We start from the raw sequence: 14,658 nt of genomic DNA, 5'->3' as shown, positions 1-14,658 counted from the left end.
TGGTTTTTCTCTGAGTGTTCGTCTTTTTGTTGTTGTCGGTCTCTTGGGGAGATTAAGCGTTGGAACTCGAACTCTCTTTTTGGTTGGAGAGAGCTGTGGCGTTTCCCTACTGCCCCGTCGCCATCTTGGTCCCCCCTCGGCTAATTTATCTTTTAATTTTATTTTTCTTCATTAATTTGTATTATTGCATGACAAATCCATGTTCTGCTTCTTTATCTTAGCCAAACTCCTATCGATCATATATTTTTCATCCATGTTCAGGTACATTTCTTCATGTCACTACAAATTTGTCATGTGAAAAATCAATATAATCCCTTCCTTTCCACACTGAGTATAAAGACTCTCTTTCTACTTCCATACATAGCAAATTCCATAACTATAGCAAATTGGCTAAGGGCATGACCTCTGTAGTCAGCTTTCTATGGTGTAAATCCCTGCTCAGCCACTTATTAACTATAATTTACCTATCATACAAATAGTTACTCTGTCAGTTTCCTTGACTATAGAATGGAATGATAATAGCATCTATCTAGGGGTGCCTTGAGGACAAATGGAGTTGATGTAAAGTTTCAGAGACTGGTTGGTTGATAAGTAAGTAATAAATGATAGTGACTTTTATTATACATAATGACCATTTTCCTTTCTGGCTTATATTCCCTCCTATCTGTCAACTCTTTCTTCAGATTTGCTTTAGGAGAAATTATAGTTGACTAATTTTTTTTTTTGATTTTGAGCCTATCCTGAGGCTTGAACTCAGGGCTTGAGCTAGGATGCAGTCCTAGCTCAATGCTAGTGCTCTATCACTTGAGCCACAGCACCACGTCTGGCATTTTTGGTAGAGTGGAGATAACAGTCCCACAGACTTTCCTGCCTAATATGGCTGCAAACCACAATCCTCAGATCTCATCTTCCCAAGTAGCTAGGATTACAGGCTCGAGCCATTAGCACCTGGCTATAGTTGATGCTTTTGCCTCATTGGAGAGGTTAACTGTAAGTGTATTTTCTCCAGGGATCTGCTCAGTCCAGGGATAAACACATGACCTAAGATGAAGAGACTATTCTTTACATTGCCTGTGTTTCACAGTGAGCAGCATTGAGGACACTCTTCAGTGTTGGATAGATGGAGATGTGTGAAGAAGCTTGCTCCTGGAGGACATTGTCTGGTCTGACCCTCTGAACCAACCAACCATGGAGTCCCATTTTACCCCTAGATTTTTGCTCTGAGGGACAAAACTCTTTCCTTAGGATAACTTGATCTTGGGTTTCCTTTCTTTTCGTTGAAAACCTGTAACTAAATCACTTTCTGTTCTCACCTATTCTCATAGATTAGAAACCACAGAATGTGCAATCCACACATCAAATGATCATTTTAGTATTTTGTCTTCTCATAACTTTCTTATTTATTCGTTAACTCACTTTTACTAGCTGAGAGCTCTATCGCGGGAGCCAGATCTATTTTGCTTCCCTCCCCCCTGTTTTTGGTTTGTTTCTGTGATAGACTCTTATCCCAGCTGGCCTTTACTTTAGCACTTCCTATGTTTGTTTTCTGAGTAGCTGAGATTACAGTTGTGCTGGCCCCAACCCTGCCTAGACCTAAATTTAACATTCAATTCTAACAAACTTAGATTATTCATGCATAAACTTAGATGATCCTAATTTAAAAAATCTCAAGTTTACCAGACTCAAGGCTGAAGTCTTCATTCCCCCAGATTCTTAATCTACTTCAGGCACCCGACTGATAAGTTCACTAATGGCATGACTTATTCTGTCAGGAAACACAAAACCTATCCTATGCCTCCATTTACCTGTCACCCATCACAGCCCAACCATTTGCCAGTCAGTGCTGTCAATGTGCTACCTATGTGGGCCTAGGTAGTAAGACTTTTTGCCATCTCTGTTGTCCTTATTAAAACACCCATCAGCTCCTCTCCCCTAGATGACCGCTCTGTCCTGCTGTTCTTGACATCTTCACTGGCTTTGATCCATCCCATCATATTTACTTGTCTACTTTAACACTTAGGATAAAAAAGAATGCATATGGTATGAATAAGTATGGAGAGAAAGGGTGATCACAGGAGAAAAGAGGCACAGCGTGCTAAGAGATCCCACTAGGATGGTGACTGAATGGGGAAACAAAAGAACAATATTGAAAGCAGGCAGAGCAGGCTTTCCCTTATTATCCCTGTGCATTTCCATGGTCTGTCTCTGGATGTCATGATCCCAAGCCATGAAGAATTGCCTCAAGTCTGTATCGATTGCTCCAGCCTCTTCCTCAAATTCTCTTCTGCCCTGTCACTTGTCAATCACAGTGTCTTATGGATATGACAACCTCTAATCTCAACTGTTTTTTTTTTTTTACCAGTTTAACGCTCTAACAGGTTTAACACTTACCTCTCAAACAAGTTTCTTCTTTTAACTTCCTTTCCACGAATGGCTTCCCTATCTCACAGCCAGCAAGGCTAAAGAATGTCACTATGATTTTACCTTTCCTTGGTCATTCAAATATTCATCACTTACCCAACTAATTCTCTCAAATGTCAGCTAGTTAGTAGACATTCTACTAGATGTTGAGAATACATCTCAATAAAGCTTTCAGTCTTCTTGGAGTTTATATCAATGGAGATATAACAATGAACTTCAAACTGATACCCTCAATGCTAGTCAATTCCCATTTCATAATATATATTCTTCCTAGACTGATTTTTGTACCCTTCAATTATGTGTCTGTACTAATCAAAGCAGCATGGCACTAATAAAAGTTGGACTTAATAAAAGATTCACACCAGTGATGGAATAGAATCGACAGCCTAGACATAAACTCACACAGTAGAGCCAACTGATTTTCAACAAAGGTGCTAATAATGTACATCAAGGAACTGTCAGCCTCTCCAATAAATTGTTCTGGGACTATCAGAACACCCACATATTTTCAAATTGATATGTCAAAGAGACATGTTCACCACTATTCACATTAGCCAAGAAATGGAGACCATGTGTCAATCAACTCATGGATTAATGACATATGTGTTATATATACAATGGAATCATAGTCTGCCATAATGAAATCCAGCCATTTACAACAACATGGATTGAACTAGAGATCATTATGAGAAGTGAAAAAGGGCCAGGTTCAGAATAACAAGTACCATATGATATTCAGATGGGCAATTTCAAATAGTTGATATCACAGAAGTTGAGAGCAGAATGGTTTTTACTTACTTTTTCAATGATTTTATGTGTCTCCAATTGAGATAGTTTGGTCCACAATTAAGGATGGACAAGAATATCCCGGTGCATCATGTATATCCTCTCATCAATTTTTAAACAAGGATTCTAAACCATTTTATTGAATATATTCTGATTTGGAGGGTACTTTTAAACATTTTTTTTTTGCTAACACAATAACAAAAAGAGATCCACACTAGTAACATTCATGATGATTAGCTCAAAGATGGGAGAATACCAAGAAGTCAATGAAAAAGGAATGGAAGGTTGAGAGAAATTATTAGAACAAAAAATGTTCTTACGAGAATCATTATTGTGGAGGAAGTTGGAAATCCTATCAGAGCAGGAAGCCCACATATATGTAATTTTTAGCTTGTCCGCTCCTCTCACTGGGTTTACATATTCTTACCCCTCAAGAATGTTGGAAAGAATGTCACAAGATTATTACATGTATTTCCTGAGGTCAGTAACATATAAAACAAAATAACCTCTGATTTCTTATTAAAAAACATAAACAACTTTCATGGCAGAATGGATTGTTCAGAAAATGAAGTGAGTGAACAACACACTGAGGTTTGTTTTTCTGTTTAAGTTGGTGTTTCCATAAACACAAATCACTAGGGCATCTCTTAGAATTATCTAGGAGCTTATTCCATATGGAATTTTTTTTCTATTTTAACCTTAGCCATAATTCATATCCAGAAATAGCAGATTCTATTTCCTATTAGCAAACATTCAATATATGAGTAGACAGCCTAACCAATTATAATGTGAGTTTATTTGAGCTGCTCAAATAACTATGAAATGAGATAGATAAGAGGTAATTACGGATGTTACCAATTAAAAAGTCATAATGAATTAAAATTCTTTCTATGAAGGCAGAATTAAAGCTTTGGTTAAGTAGTGTCTTAAGCTACTTATAGCAAAAGAAGATGAGCTGAGGGAAAATACTACAGCATTTCCCACGACTTTCTGTTTGCAGCACATTTGTTGTTGACTTCTCATTGGTGGCTAGAGGCCAGCTTCAACTTCAGATAGAGCTGCCTCTCCTCAGAGAGTTCAGTTTTGGTGTTTAAGTTTCCCTAAGCCAACTATGTTTCATTTAAACTGAATGTCTCATTAAACATTAAAATGCCTTTGAGCATTTTTTATTCCTTCCTTAGACCTGCTCAGGAAGGTAGCTACCTGAGCAGGTAGGAGGGCAGGTTGCATGCTAGTTGTTTCCTGCATTGGTTCTTACCTAAAATGCTGGCAGAATGAGCAAGAATAATGTAGAATCTGATACCTTGGGTTCCAAACCTGGCTATGGCGCTTGTTAGCTTTGAACCAGGAAAAATGGCAAGTATATTTTTTCTGTGATTCGGTTTCCGTATATGCAAAATGAGGTTAATATTAGTACTTCACATTTATTTTGAGGCTTAAATATCTAATTTAGATAGCAATTTAATGCTGTAACAAGGCACCTAGGTCTTCAATGAATATTAACTACTACTCTAAACTATAACTGTCTAAGTTGTAAATAACACATTCTGAAGCATGCTATCCATCTTGGTACTATTTTTTTCTTTTGTCTACAAAGCAATGACAAATTTAAAATGGATGTTCTAATGATGTTTATATGGCTCCCTTGAACATATTTTCTAACTAATACCCTTGCTCCCTTATGTCATATATTGCTGGAACTGCTTCTAAAACATTTATTCTACTACTAAGTTTTAAACATAGACATTTGGATTTTTTTTGAAGACAATAACTAGCAAAACAGGGCTGGAGACAAGATCCTGGACCAAGACCCTGGACCAGTGGTCTCCAGAGTAGATTTTGACCAAGGGTTAGATTCTTCATCCATCACCTAACTTTCCTTCTTGGATTAAGTTTTAAATTAGAAAGTTCCATTTGTTTCTAACGCATTTATAAGATTATTTCTTTGTTGCTTTGTATGTCCCTCCCCCACAATATAACCCCTGCTTTCACTATAAAAAATAAATTAGAAAGTTCATCTAAATGCATGCCAAAGTCCCAGTCGTCTCAAATTCTATGCTTGTTTCCTTTATCTACATAATTATCATGGAAATCCATCTGGAATACATCACAGGAATACCTTGATGGCACTGTTATAATAATTTAAGGGACTATCAAAAAACAGTATCTTCTTTGATTTTTCCTCAGTGGCATCAAATTTTCTGTTCAAATTTAAAGCAGTAAAACATGCATTGAAGCCATGTCTAGGGAGTAAAATGGTTCTTTGAATTAAAAAAAATGATTTGAGTAAAATGGACTAAGATGATTTTCCAGAAAAGTCAATAATTACTTAGAGAGAGAGAGAGAGAGAATTGAAATTCTATTCTCTGAAATACTTTGTTCAAAATTTTACTCTTTAGCCAGACCTAATTTTTATTACTGTAATAACTCTCTTAAAAATAATACAATATCTACTGAAATCTGGAGACAGAGGAGATGGTTTTAGAAGAAGCAGATGTGTTTCCTGGAAGTATCTGGATCCAGGATTGTGGGCCTCATGCTTATCCTACTGGCTATTGTATAGGCTGAAAGATTCTTTGAAATAAATACTAGGAGTTAGGATTAAAAAAATAATCCTTGCTTTTCAAAGTCCCTTCAGCGTTAGCTGTGTCTAGAATGAAATAGGGCGTCCATAATCTAAGGAGGACAAGAGATCTTTGGAAGGATTAAGAGAAATGAGGGACCTGCAGATCTGTATGTCCTTTTCCTTTCAGCATCCTGGCTTCTGGGTATTGCTTTAATTCCACAGAGCTCCGCACGTCCCTTCTTCTAGTTGCTTCTTCCCATCCTTCTAAGAACATTCTCACTACTTCTCAGAGTACCACAGTAGTGTTGAGGATAGACACTCTAGGCAAACATTTCTCTCCTCAGAGCCCCACAAGGCTGGTGGAGGGTTCGTAGTATTGGCATTAGAGAAGTGTATATAAGAAGTTTTTAATGCGTATTTATATTCTGTATACTTAACTGTTCAATTTCATATTGCTTAATGTTTACATATGTTTCTTGATAATGTCACTTCTGCTCTCAGAGCTAGGGGATAGTTTATACATTATGTCTCTAAAGGGAAACCCATTAATTGTTTCTTTCACAACTACTTTGCTAGGGCTCCTTCTAGTCAACTAAGTGCAGAGTTCTCTGTTCCGGTTCTCTGTTCAGGGAGCCCCTAAGTGGATAATTAATGAATTTACTTTGCTCCTCCATCTGAAATGGCAACAAAAACACTCAAATAATATCCAATTCTCATTGGGGAATAACAGGATTAGAGCTCTGTGCTTTTAAGGTAAAGGAATATTTTCTACCTTCCTTGTGAGAATCCAATCATAAATCTTATAGTGAAGTATAAGAAGAAAGGCAGATGATGGCTATGCTTTCTTTGTCTTCTTATGTTTGCCCATTGTATGAAACAATGGAGAAACCAAGAAAGACAAATATAATTATAAAGCTGGGTGCTGGTGGCTCATGCCTATAATCCTTGCTATTTAATGGGATGAGATCTAAGGATTACAGTTCAAAGCCAGACTTGTCAGGAAAGTCTGTGAGATTCTTACTCCAATTAACCACAAAAACTAGTAGTGCAGAGTTCAAGCCCCAAGACCAGTATATATATGTATATATGAAAAAACTTTTTAGTCAAGAAAAATCACATGGGAAGATCTCCACATTTATTCACTTCAGTACGATATAAATATAACTTGGTCCTGCATTGAACATCTTTAATGCTCTTCAAGATGATTTAGTCTACCTTACTCTATGATGTTTGGTAGTCACCAAAATCGAGAGACAAGACTGATCAATTGAGTTCTCAAAGAATTTTCCAGCACTCCTATACTCTTTGGCATATCACATTCCTGCGAGTGAGATAAGTTAGAGCGAGCAGTACTTCTCTGTATTTATGGGAGAAATATCACTTCAATACATGCTTTGGTAGAAAATCTTTTGATGGCACAGGCAGCAGCCACCACCATTTCCTTGTTTATTCTGCTTCTCCTGTCAAAGCAAATAAAGTGCAACAAAGCTACATTGGGTTATTGTGTTTAAATAGATTATTTTGTTGAAGGAAGTGTTTTGTCTGAATGTCTCTTTTCCTCTTTGGGACTTAACTTACCTTTGTGAAAAGACATCTCGGTACGGGCTGCCGTGCTGCAGTGCGATTCCGTAACCCCGGTCGGCGACAGTATTCCCGATGGTGTAAAAGGAGCAATCTGGATCATTGATAGCCACATATTCCAACACAGCTGCATCCCATACAAAAGCATAATTTCCATGTTTTACCTACGTACATGTGGAGCAAAGAAGAAAACAGGATTTAGTGTTGGAATTTCCAGTAACATAAGATTAGAAATAGTCCACTGACATATGTTAGTTATGCCAAAGATCATAGGATGTATATATCAAAGTAACCCCAGTGAGAATTTGCACTTTTGTTTATTTGTACGTGGATCTGCTGGGTGGTAAATGTCATTTGGTCATTTGGACTAGAAGAGTTATGACTGGCTATGAGGAAGGCATGTCTTTGAGCTGTGAGTTTTGATTCTTGCAATGGGACTCATCTCTTTTGGAGGCTCAGTCTTTGGAGTTGTTACAAGCATTATTGACTCCATTGGATTATAAGTCTTTTAAGCCTGGTAGATCTATTATACTCAATACGGATCGTTCCCTTGTTTCTAACCTAAGTTTTAGATAGATAGTTACAACTTATAGTGAAGAGACATGACAAACATGCCCTGCCAACCACTGGATTTCTGCTCTTATGTCTTTTATTATTAAATAGGAAACTGTGTACTATGGATATCTCATAGTTGGAGTTATAGGAAATACCTTAGTTGGCCACTGCACTGAAGAAACTATAACCCCATAACCTTTTGTGTAATTATTTAGGGAGATACCTTTATAGGAAATAATTTGTGACAACTTTTTTTGCTCTATCTATCTATCGATCTATCAATCAATCAATCGATCGATTGATCCATCGGTCTTTCTGTCTGTCTATCTTTAAGTAGTTGTATAAAAGTGTTGCCATTTAACAAAGCAGTTTATGAATATATCTCAATCAATGTCATCTCTTTTGACATTCTCACCCATATCTTCCTTACCCAACCTTTCCCTCACTCTTCTTAATTTTGTAGAATATATGTTAGATTCTTTTTTTTTTTTGGTTTGGTCTTTTTTTTATTGTGAAAATACCATTCAGAGGGGTTACAATTACATGGGCAAGATAATGAGTACATTTTTTATCAAGCATTGTAGCTTCCTCCTTTGTTTCCCCTTCCCATCCTTTCCCATCCTCCCCCACCCCCCACCCAATTCTCCTCCCCCTTCCCCACCAAAGTTGTAAAATTCATTTTCGACATAACGACTTGTACATCTCATTGTTGCCATGGGTCCACCTGTATTCCTAGTTAAACAATTTGTTTTTTTCCATTCCCTTCCACAAATTATACTGACATCAAATTCAGTGAAAGCGGGGGTTATACCATGGGGGAGGGACATACAAAGCAACAAAGAAATAATCTTACAAATGTGTTAGAAACAATCACATGAAAGAACAAAAAACATTTGAATACATATCTTAGGGTTCATTTCCCTAACATTAACTTATCTGACCTTTTCTGCTAGACTCAGATATATACTAGTTATTGCAAATAAAGGAGACCATGGGACCTATGTTTCTTTGGGCTTGGCTTACTTCACTTAATATAATTTTTTCCAAGTTTTTCCATTTCCTAACAAATGGGGCAATGTCATTCTTTCTGATGGAGCCATAGAATTCCATTGCTGACATCTTTTAGTGACTTTTTTCTTTCAGTAATCACACATATCTTAAATCCATTGTTTTGGTTTGGATATGATGCCCTTCTTCCAAAGGTTGATCAATATGTTGAAGACCAGGCCTCTGGCAGGTATCACTACTGACATATTACTATATCATGAGGGAATTATGTTAATCAGTGGATCTCCATGGATGAGTTTATAGGGGAATGGGCTGTTAAGAGGCAGATGCATTGTGTTTTTAATGGATATATCGCATCCCTGGCTTTGGTCTACCTTTGTCTGCTTCCGGGCTTTCATGAGGAGAACAGCTTATTTCTTCCATATTCTTTCTTTCGTTCTTTTTTTCCCCAGGGCTAAGGACCGAACTCGGGGCCTTTTGCGTGCCGGGTGGGCGCCCTTCCGCTGGGCTAAACCCCCAGCCCCCCACATTCTTTCTCTATGATAATTTCACTTCATGTGCATTCTGAAGCAATGGAGCCAGGTAAGCATGCACTAAAGATGCTAAAACTATGAACCAAAACAAATCCTTCCTTTCTTGAGTTGTTTTTCTCAGATATTGTATAACACGGACAAAAAGCAACAAACACACGCACAAATTCATCAGAAATATCAATGATCATAAGCATTTTAATAAAGTTGATTTAGAAAGGAATCAAAGATAAAAATAAAATGGAATGAATTCACAAAATCAACAGAACTAAGCATTAAGCCAAAAAGTTTACTTGTTTATATTAAAATACAGTATTAAAGGGAAAATACCACCAGAATGTGGAAAAACTACTACTGTGGACTGAATCTTACAAATGAGATTTCATAACAACTTAAATAACTTTGAACATATATTAGAAAGACATTCGACAAAATTGAAAATACTTATCTACTGCTTAACCAGGAAACAAAACTCTCCTTTTGTGAGATAAAGAATACTTCAAGCAAATGACAAACTTGAAGTATTCAAGCAAGTTTGACATTATTAGTACATCTGAAAGATATTACCTTCTGTTACTTAACCCTATTGTGGTAATTTTAGCCCATGCAATATAGCAGGAAATTAAAAAAATCCAGTAGGAAAATTATTATCAGGTAAAGACAAAATTACCATCACTATTTGATGAGTGATTTGGGTGGTCCACAAAAATACCAGTTGAACAAGTATATAATAAATCCTGGGATTTCAACACATAGTTTGGTTATTAATAAGTATATATAAATCACTTTCTGTTTTATTACTTTATCAAGATAAGACAATAGATAATTGGAGAAATAATACACTAAATATGAATACGTAGTAAAAATGTAAGTCAGTGAGCAAAGACCATGTAAAAAGCACTCTACCATCTCACAGAAGACCTAAATTGGCTTCTGGGTGAAGTATAATGTATTCATAAAAGTGTGGATATGCAATTTTAAAACAAAATGTAACTCATTCTGACATTATTTGATATTCAATGAAATTCTACACAAAATGTCTAAAAGGCATTTTAGGACTTATTGACATACTTGCAAATTTAATTAGAAGAAAACAGGTGAGAACAGCAAAAATTTTTTGAAAATGAAAAATGTTCATTTTCAGTGATTGGAGATGTATAATACCAATTAGAAACATCTTGTAAAGTCTACAAGTGAAATAGCACAAAAAATATTTGGGAAAAGAAAATATGTATAACAAGGAAAAAGTACACATTAGTAAAAGATATGAATGTCATATATGGACATTGTCATTCCAATCGGTATGACAGACATGAAAAAATTTTAAAATTGAGACTGAGATAAGAAGATAGTAAAGCAATTTGTCATATAGTAAAACATAAATTCCTGTAGTACAATGAATGAACTATAATGAAAAAGAATTCACATTTTAAAATGAAATTAGAAGGACATGTAAGACGATTTGTCTGATACGAGAAAATGAATGTACTTTCTAAACATGAAAGTAAAGCAAGACGATATAAAATTTTTTTTTATATATTTAGCTTTCATCTGTTTAATATAATTTTCAGTAACAAAAGTTTCATAGGAAATAATGTATAGCCTAAACCCTTCTATTTCATGGTGCTCAATGAAGAATCACCATCTTTTTTGGAGGGTGAATTCCAACCAGAACATGAAGTACTGAAACAGACATAAAAGTACTTTCTTCAAGACAGTATTTCATGTATTTCCTATTCAGTAAGTGTTTTCTATTCTGTAGCCAGAATGTTACTATGTCTGTCATAATTGCTAGGGGGTTTTGATATTGGAAACAGAGATTCAAGATCCAATTGAAAATTTGCTGCATGGGATGTTTTTGTTTTTTTTTAGTGTATGTGTGTTTTGTCGGTCATGGGGCCTGAACTCTGGGCTTGGGCACTGTCCCTCAGCTCTTCTGCTCAAGGTTAGTGCCCTACCACTTGAGCCATAGCGCCACTACCAGCTTTTTCTGCTTATGTGGTGTTGAGGAATCGAACCCAGGGCCTCACGCACATAAGGAAAGCACTCTACCACTGAGCCAACTTCTCAGCCCTGCCTGGGATATTTGATGTTCAAGATCTAAGACTATGCTTTTGGAATTCCTGCTAGATTGTGTATATATATATATCTATATATATAGATATACAGAGAGAGAGAGAGAGAAGAGTGACTACATTGCATAAGGATATGGAATCCTTTTATCTAGATGAAACACAATAAAATGATAATAACGGAAAGATTCCTGAACTTCCAGTGTCAGGAGAAGATAATACTTGATGAGACTCCTGTGCACTGAGTGCTCAGGCTCAGTGTTCTATAGTCTTTCTGATCCTTTATTGGATCCTATACACTCACCCCCAACTTGCAGATAGGTCTGATGCTGAAGTAATAGATAAATAAGATTGAAGTGTCCTCTAGTAACCTGCTGTGGTTATTGCTGTTCTCTTCTGTTTCAGTCCAACTGCCATTCTGACCTCCCCAAACCTCTCAAAGCCTCCTCCTAGTCCTCCAGCGACCTCCCCAGTAGGGGACATATGACTTTCCGGTTAGAAAAGAGTTCTAGCATTATTGTTACTGCTTTGTGAGCTGCAGAAGCCCCATCTAACTGTACGGTAACATGGCCATTGCCATTATATGCATTGTTTCTAGCAATTTATTCTTATGAAGGCTTACGAATGGATTTTTAAAAAGAGAAGCATTAAAACCAGCATGATTATAGCCTGCAGCAATGCCAATGAAATGTTACCTAGGAACTCAAGGTATTTTAGCTTTTTAAAATGTCCCTGGCTTTTTTTTTCATCCACTAGAACATACAATTACTGTCTTTTGGATAAATTTTAACCAGCAAATTAAAACTATCCAGAAAATACTTATCAGTAAAGTGTAACACCACATTTCAGGAGAATCATAATTGAAGGGTTGGTCTAGGAAAAGTTTCAACTCATCTGATTAGGTGATGGTTATGTCTCAAAAAGTTTTTAACTAGGGCTGGGAAGGTGGCCCAGTGGGAGAGTGCTTGCCTAGTATGCATGAGGCCCTGGGTTTGATTCCTCAATACCACATAAGCAGAAAAAGCTGGAAGGACACTGTGGCTCAAGTGTTAGAGCGCTAGCCTTGAGCTGGAGAGCTGAGGGACAGTGCCCAGGCCCAGAGTCCAGGCCCCACAACAGACCAAAAAATATATATAAGTAAAAAAGTTTTTTTTTTAAAAAAAACTAATCCTCATTGTTTAGGTTATATTTAGAGAGGCTGAAGTATTCCATGTCACGGATTTATTTACCAGTGGATTCCATTCCAATAGTGTACTTCATCTTAGATTGAGCAAAAGGCAAAGTGAATCCAAGTATGTCATGTGAGGATGAAAACATATCCAAAGTGATGACCACATCCAGTGTTATCCATCGATAGTTCCCAATGCAAAGATACTGAGATGCTATGGTGATGAACAGACAACTTAATTAGCAATACAACATTGTGTATTAGCACAATGCACAGTACCTGTGTATTTATAACATATTTTGAGATGAAAATAGCCTGACATGATTTTCTCCCTTCTGAGAAAACACAGGGAACTACTTTGGGTTCATTCTTTACCTTATTTCCACAGAATTTTTTTACATGCAGTCTTACTAACCTAACAATCCTTATACATTTCTTCTACCATCCTGAAGCTAAATATGAAAGATACAAAGGTAAGTCCTGACACCCTGTTCATAGCTGTTTACAATGTGGTAGAAGAAATAAAGGGCAAGCACTACATCACTGTAGCCCAAAGCATCTTAGAGTGTCATATAATAGCCTCTGTTTAAGGTAGTTTCAGGAAAAAGAAGAGTAATTTTCATCAAGAAGAATCAGGACCCATATTCTCAAATATCCAGGTAACTGAAAGAGTTGTACAAGAAAATTCCAAATATTTAAGCTGTGCATGTATATAGTACCTAACTGATTAAATATAGATAGTCTTTGGAGAGGGTTTCTTGTTCATGCACACGCTCCTAACCTAATATACTTTGAAAATTTCCATCTGTCTGCTGAAGAAATGCAAACTTTCAAAGTTATTTTCTCAAATATTTGCATTTCTTGCCATGCAAAGTGAAAGGTGGGAGAGCGGATTGCACCTTTATTCCTCACTGCAGTTGAGATGGTGCTATAGCTCAGCTCCCCTGTGCTGCTCCTGCTCCTGAGCTCCCTGACTAGCACTGCATTTCCAAGTGGTTTCTCATTAGTTATTACCATAGTAACTGCAGAAGCACATAATAGAGTTATGGATTATCCTACACTCTTGGTCTGAATGGGAAAACTATATTCTTTTTTTTTGGTTGTCCATTGTGGGGCTTGAACTCTGAGCCTGGGCGCTGTCCCTGAGCTCTTTGGCTCAAGGCAAGTACTCTATCACTTGAGACACAGCGCCACTTCAGTTTTCTTGGTGGTTAATTGGAGATAAGATTCACACAGTTTTCCTGCCTGGGCTAACTTTGAACCGTGATCCTCAGATCTCAGTCTCCTGAGTAGCTAGGATTATAGGTGTGAGCCACCAGTGCCCAGAAAACTATATTCTTTTTACACAAATCTGTGTCTGTGTGTGTGTGTGTGCGCGCGCGTTGCACTGAGGTTTGAACTCAGGGACTCATGCTTGTTATGCAATTAACTAGCTGTTACTTCTGCCACTCAAGCCATGCCCCCAGCCCTTTGTTGCTTCTGTTATTTTTCAGGTAAGGTCTCCTGTTTTTGTTAGGGATTGGCCTTGGACTGTGATCCTCCTTTTTATTCCTCCTATGTAGCTAGGATTACAGGCATGCACCATCTCATCTGACTTATGGATTGAGAGGGATTCTCATCAGCTTTTTGCCCAGGGTTGATCTCAAACTGTAATCCACTCAGCGTCCATCATCAGAGTGGTCTGAATAGCAGGCATGTGCTAATGTGTCCAGCTTCATTGTATGGATCTTTAACTGGGCAAATTTCTTAAATGCTTACTTCAAAATCTAAAGCTATAGAAAGACAGCAGTAATTTATTTAAAAACTTTATTAAAAAATCAGTGAGAACAACTGTGGAAAGATGGAATTTATACCAAAAGGGCAAAAGAAGAATGTTATACATCTGTTTATGTTACTTATATAATAGAGAAGTCATAAAATATTTTGGACTTTTATTTACTTACTGATCGATCGATCGATTGATTGATTGTG

General features: G+C 36.9%; 1 protein-coding gene across 2 annotated transcripts in view; it reads right to left on the bottom strand.

Moving 5' to 3' along the window:
• Grid2 (glutamate receptor, ionotropic, delta 2) overlaps window positions 1-14,658 on the bottom strand; it is a 1,023,751-nt gene that overhangs the window by 98,910 nt on the left and 910,183 nt on the right. For both annotated transcript variants that reach the window (XM_013029731.1, XM_013029732.1), the window contains one exon: window positions 7,352-7,518. In XM_013029731.1, coding sequence (XP_012885185.1) covers window positions 7,352-7,518 — 167 coding nt within the window. The remainder of the gene's footprint in view (window positions 1-7,351; window positions 7,519-14,658) is intronic.

The sequence above is a fragment of the Dipodomys ordii genome, unplaced genomic scaffold (genome assembly GCF_000151885.1).
Source record: "Dipodomys ordii isolate 6190 unplaced genomic scaffold, Dord_2.0 Scaffold122, whole genome shotgun sequence".
Taxonomy (NCBI): Eukaryota; Metazoa; Chordata; class Mammalia; order Rodentia; family Heteromyidae; genus Dipodomys; species Dipodomys ordii.
Note: the sequence above shows the minus strand (reverse complement) of the source record. Positions and strands in the feature narration are given on the sequence as shown.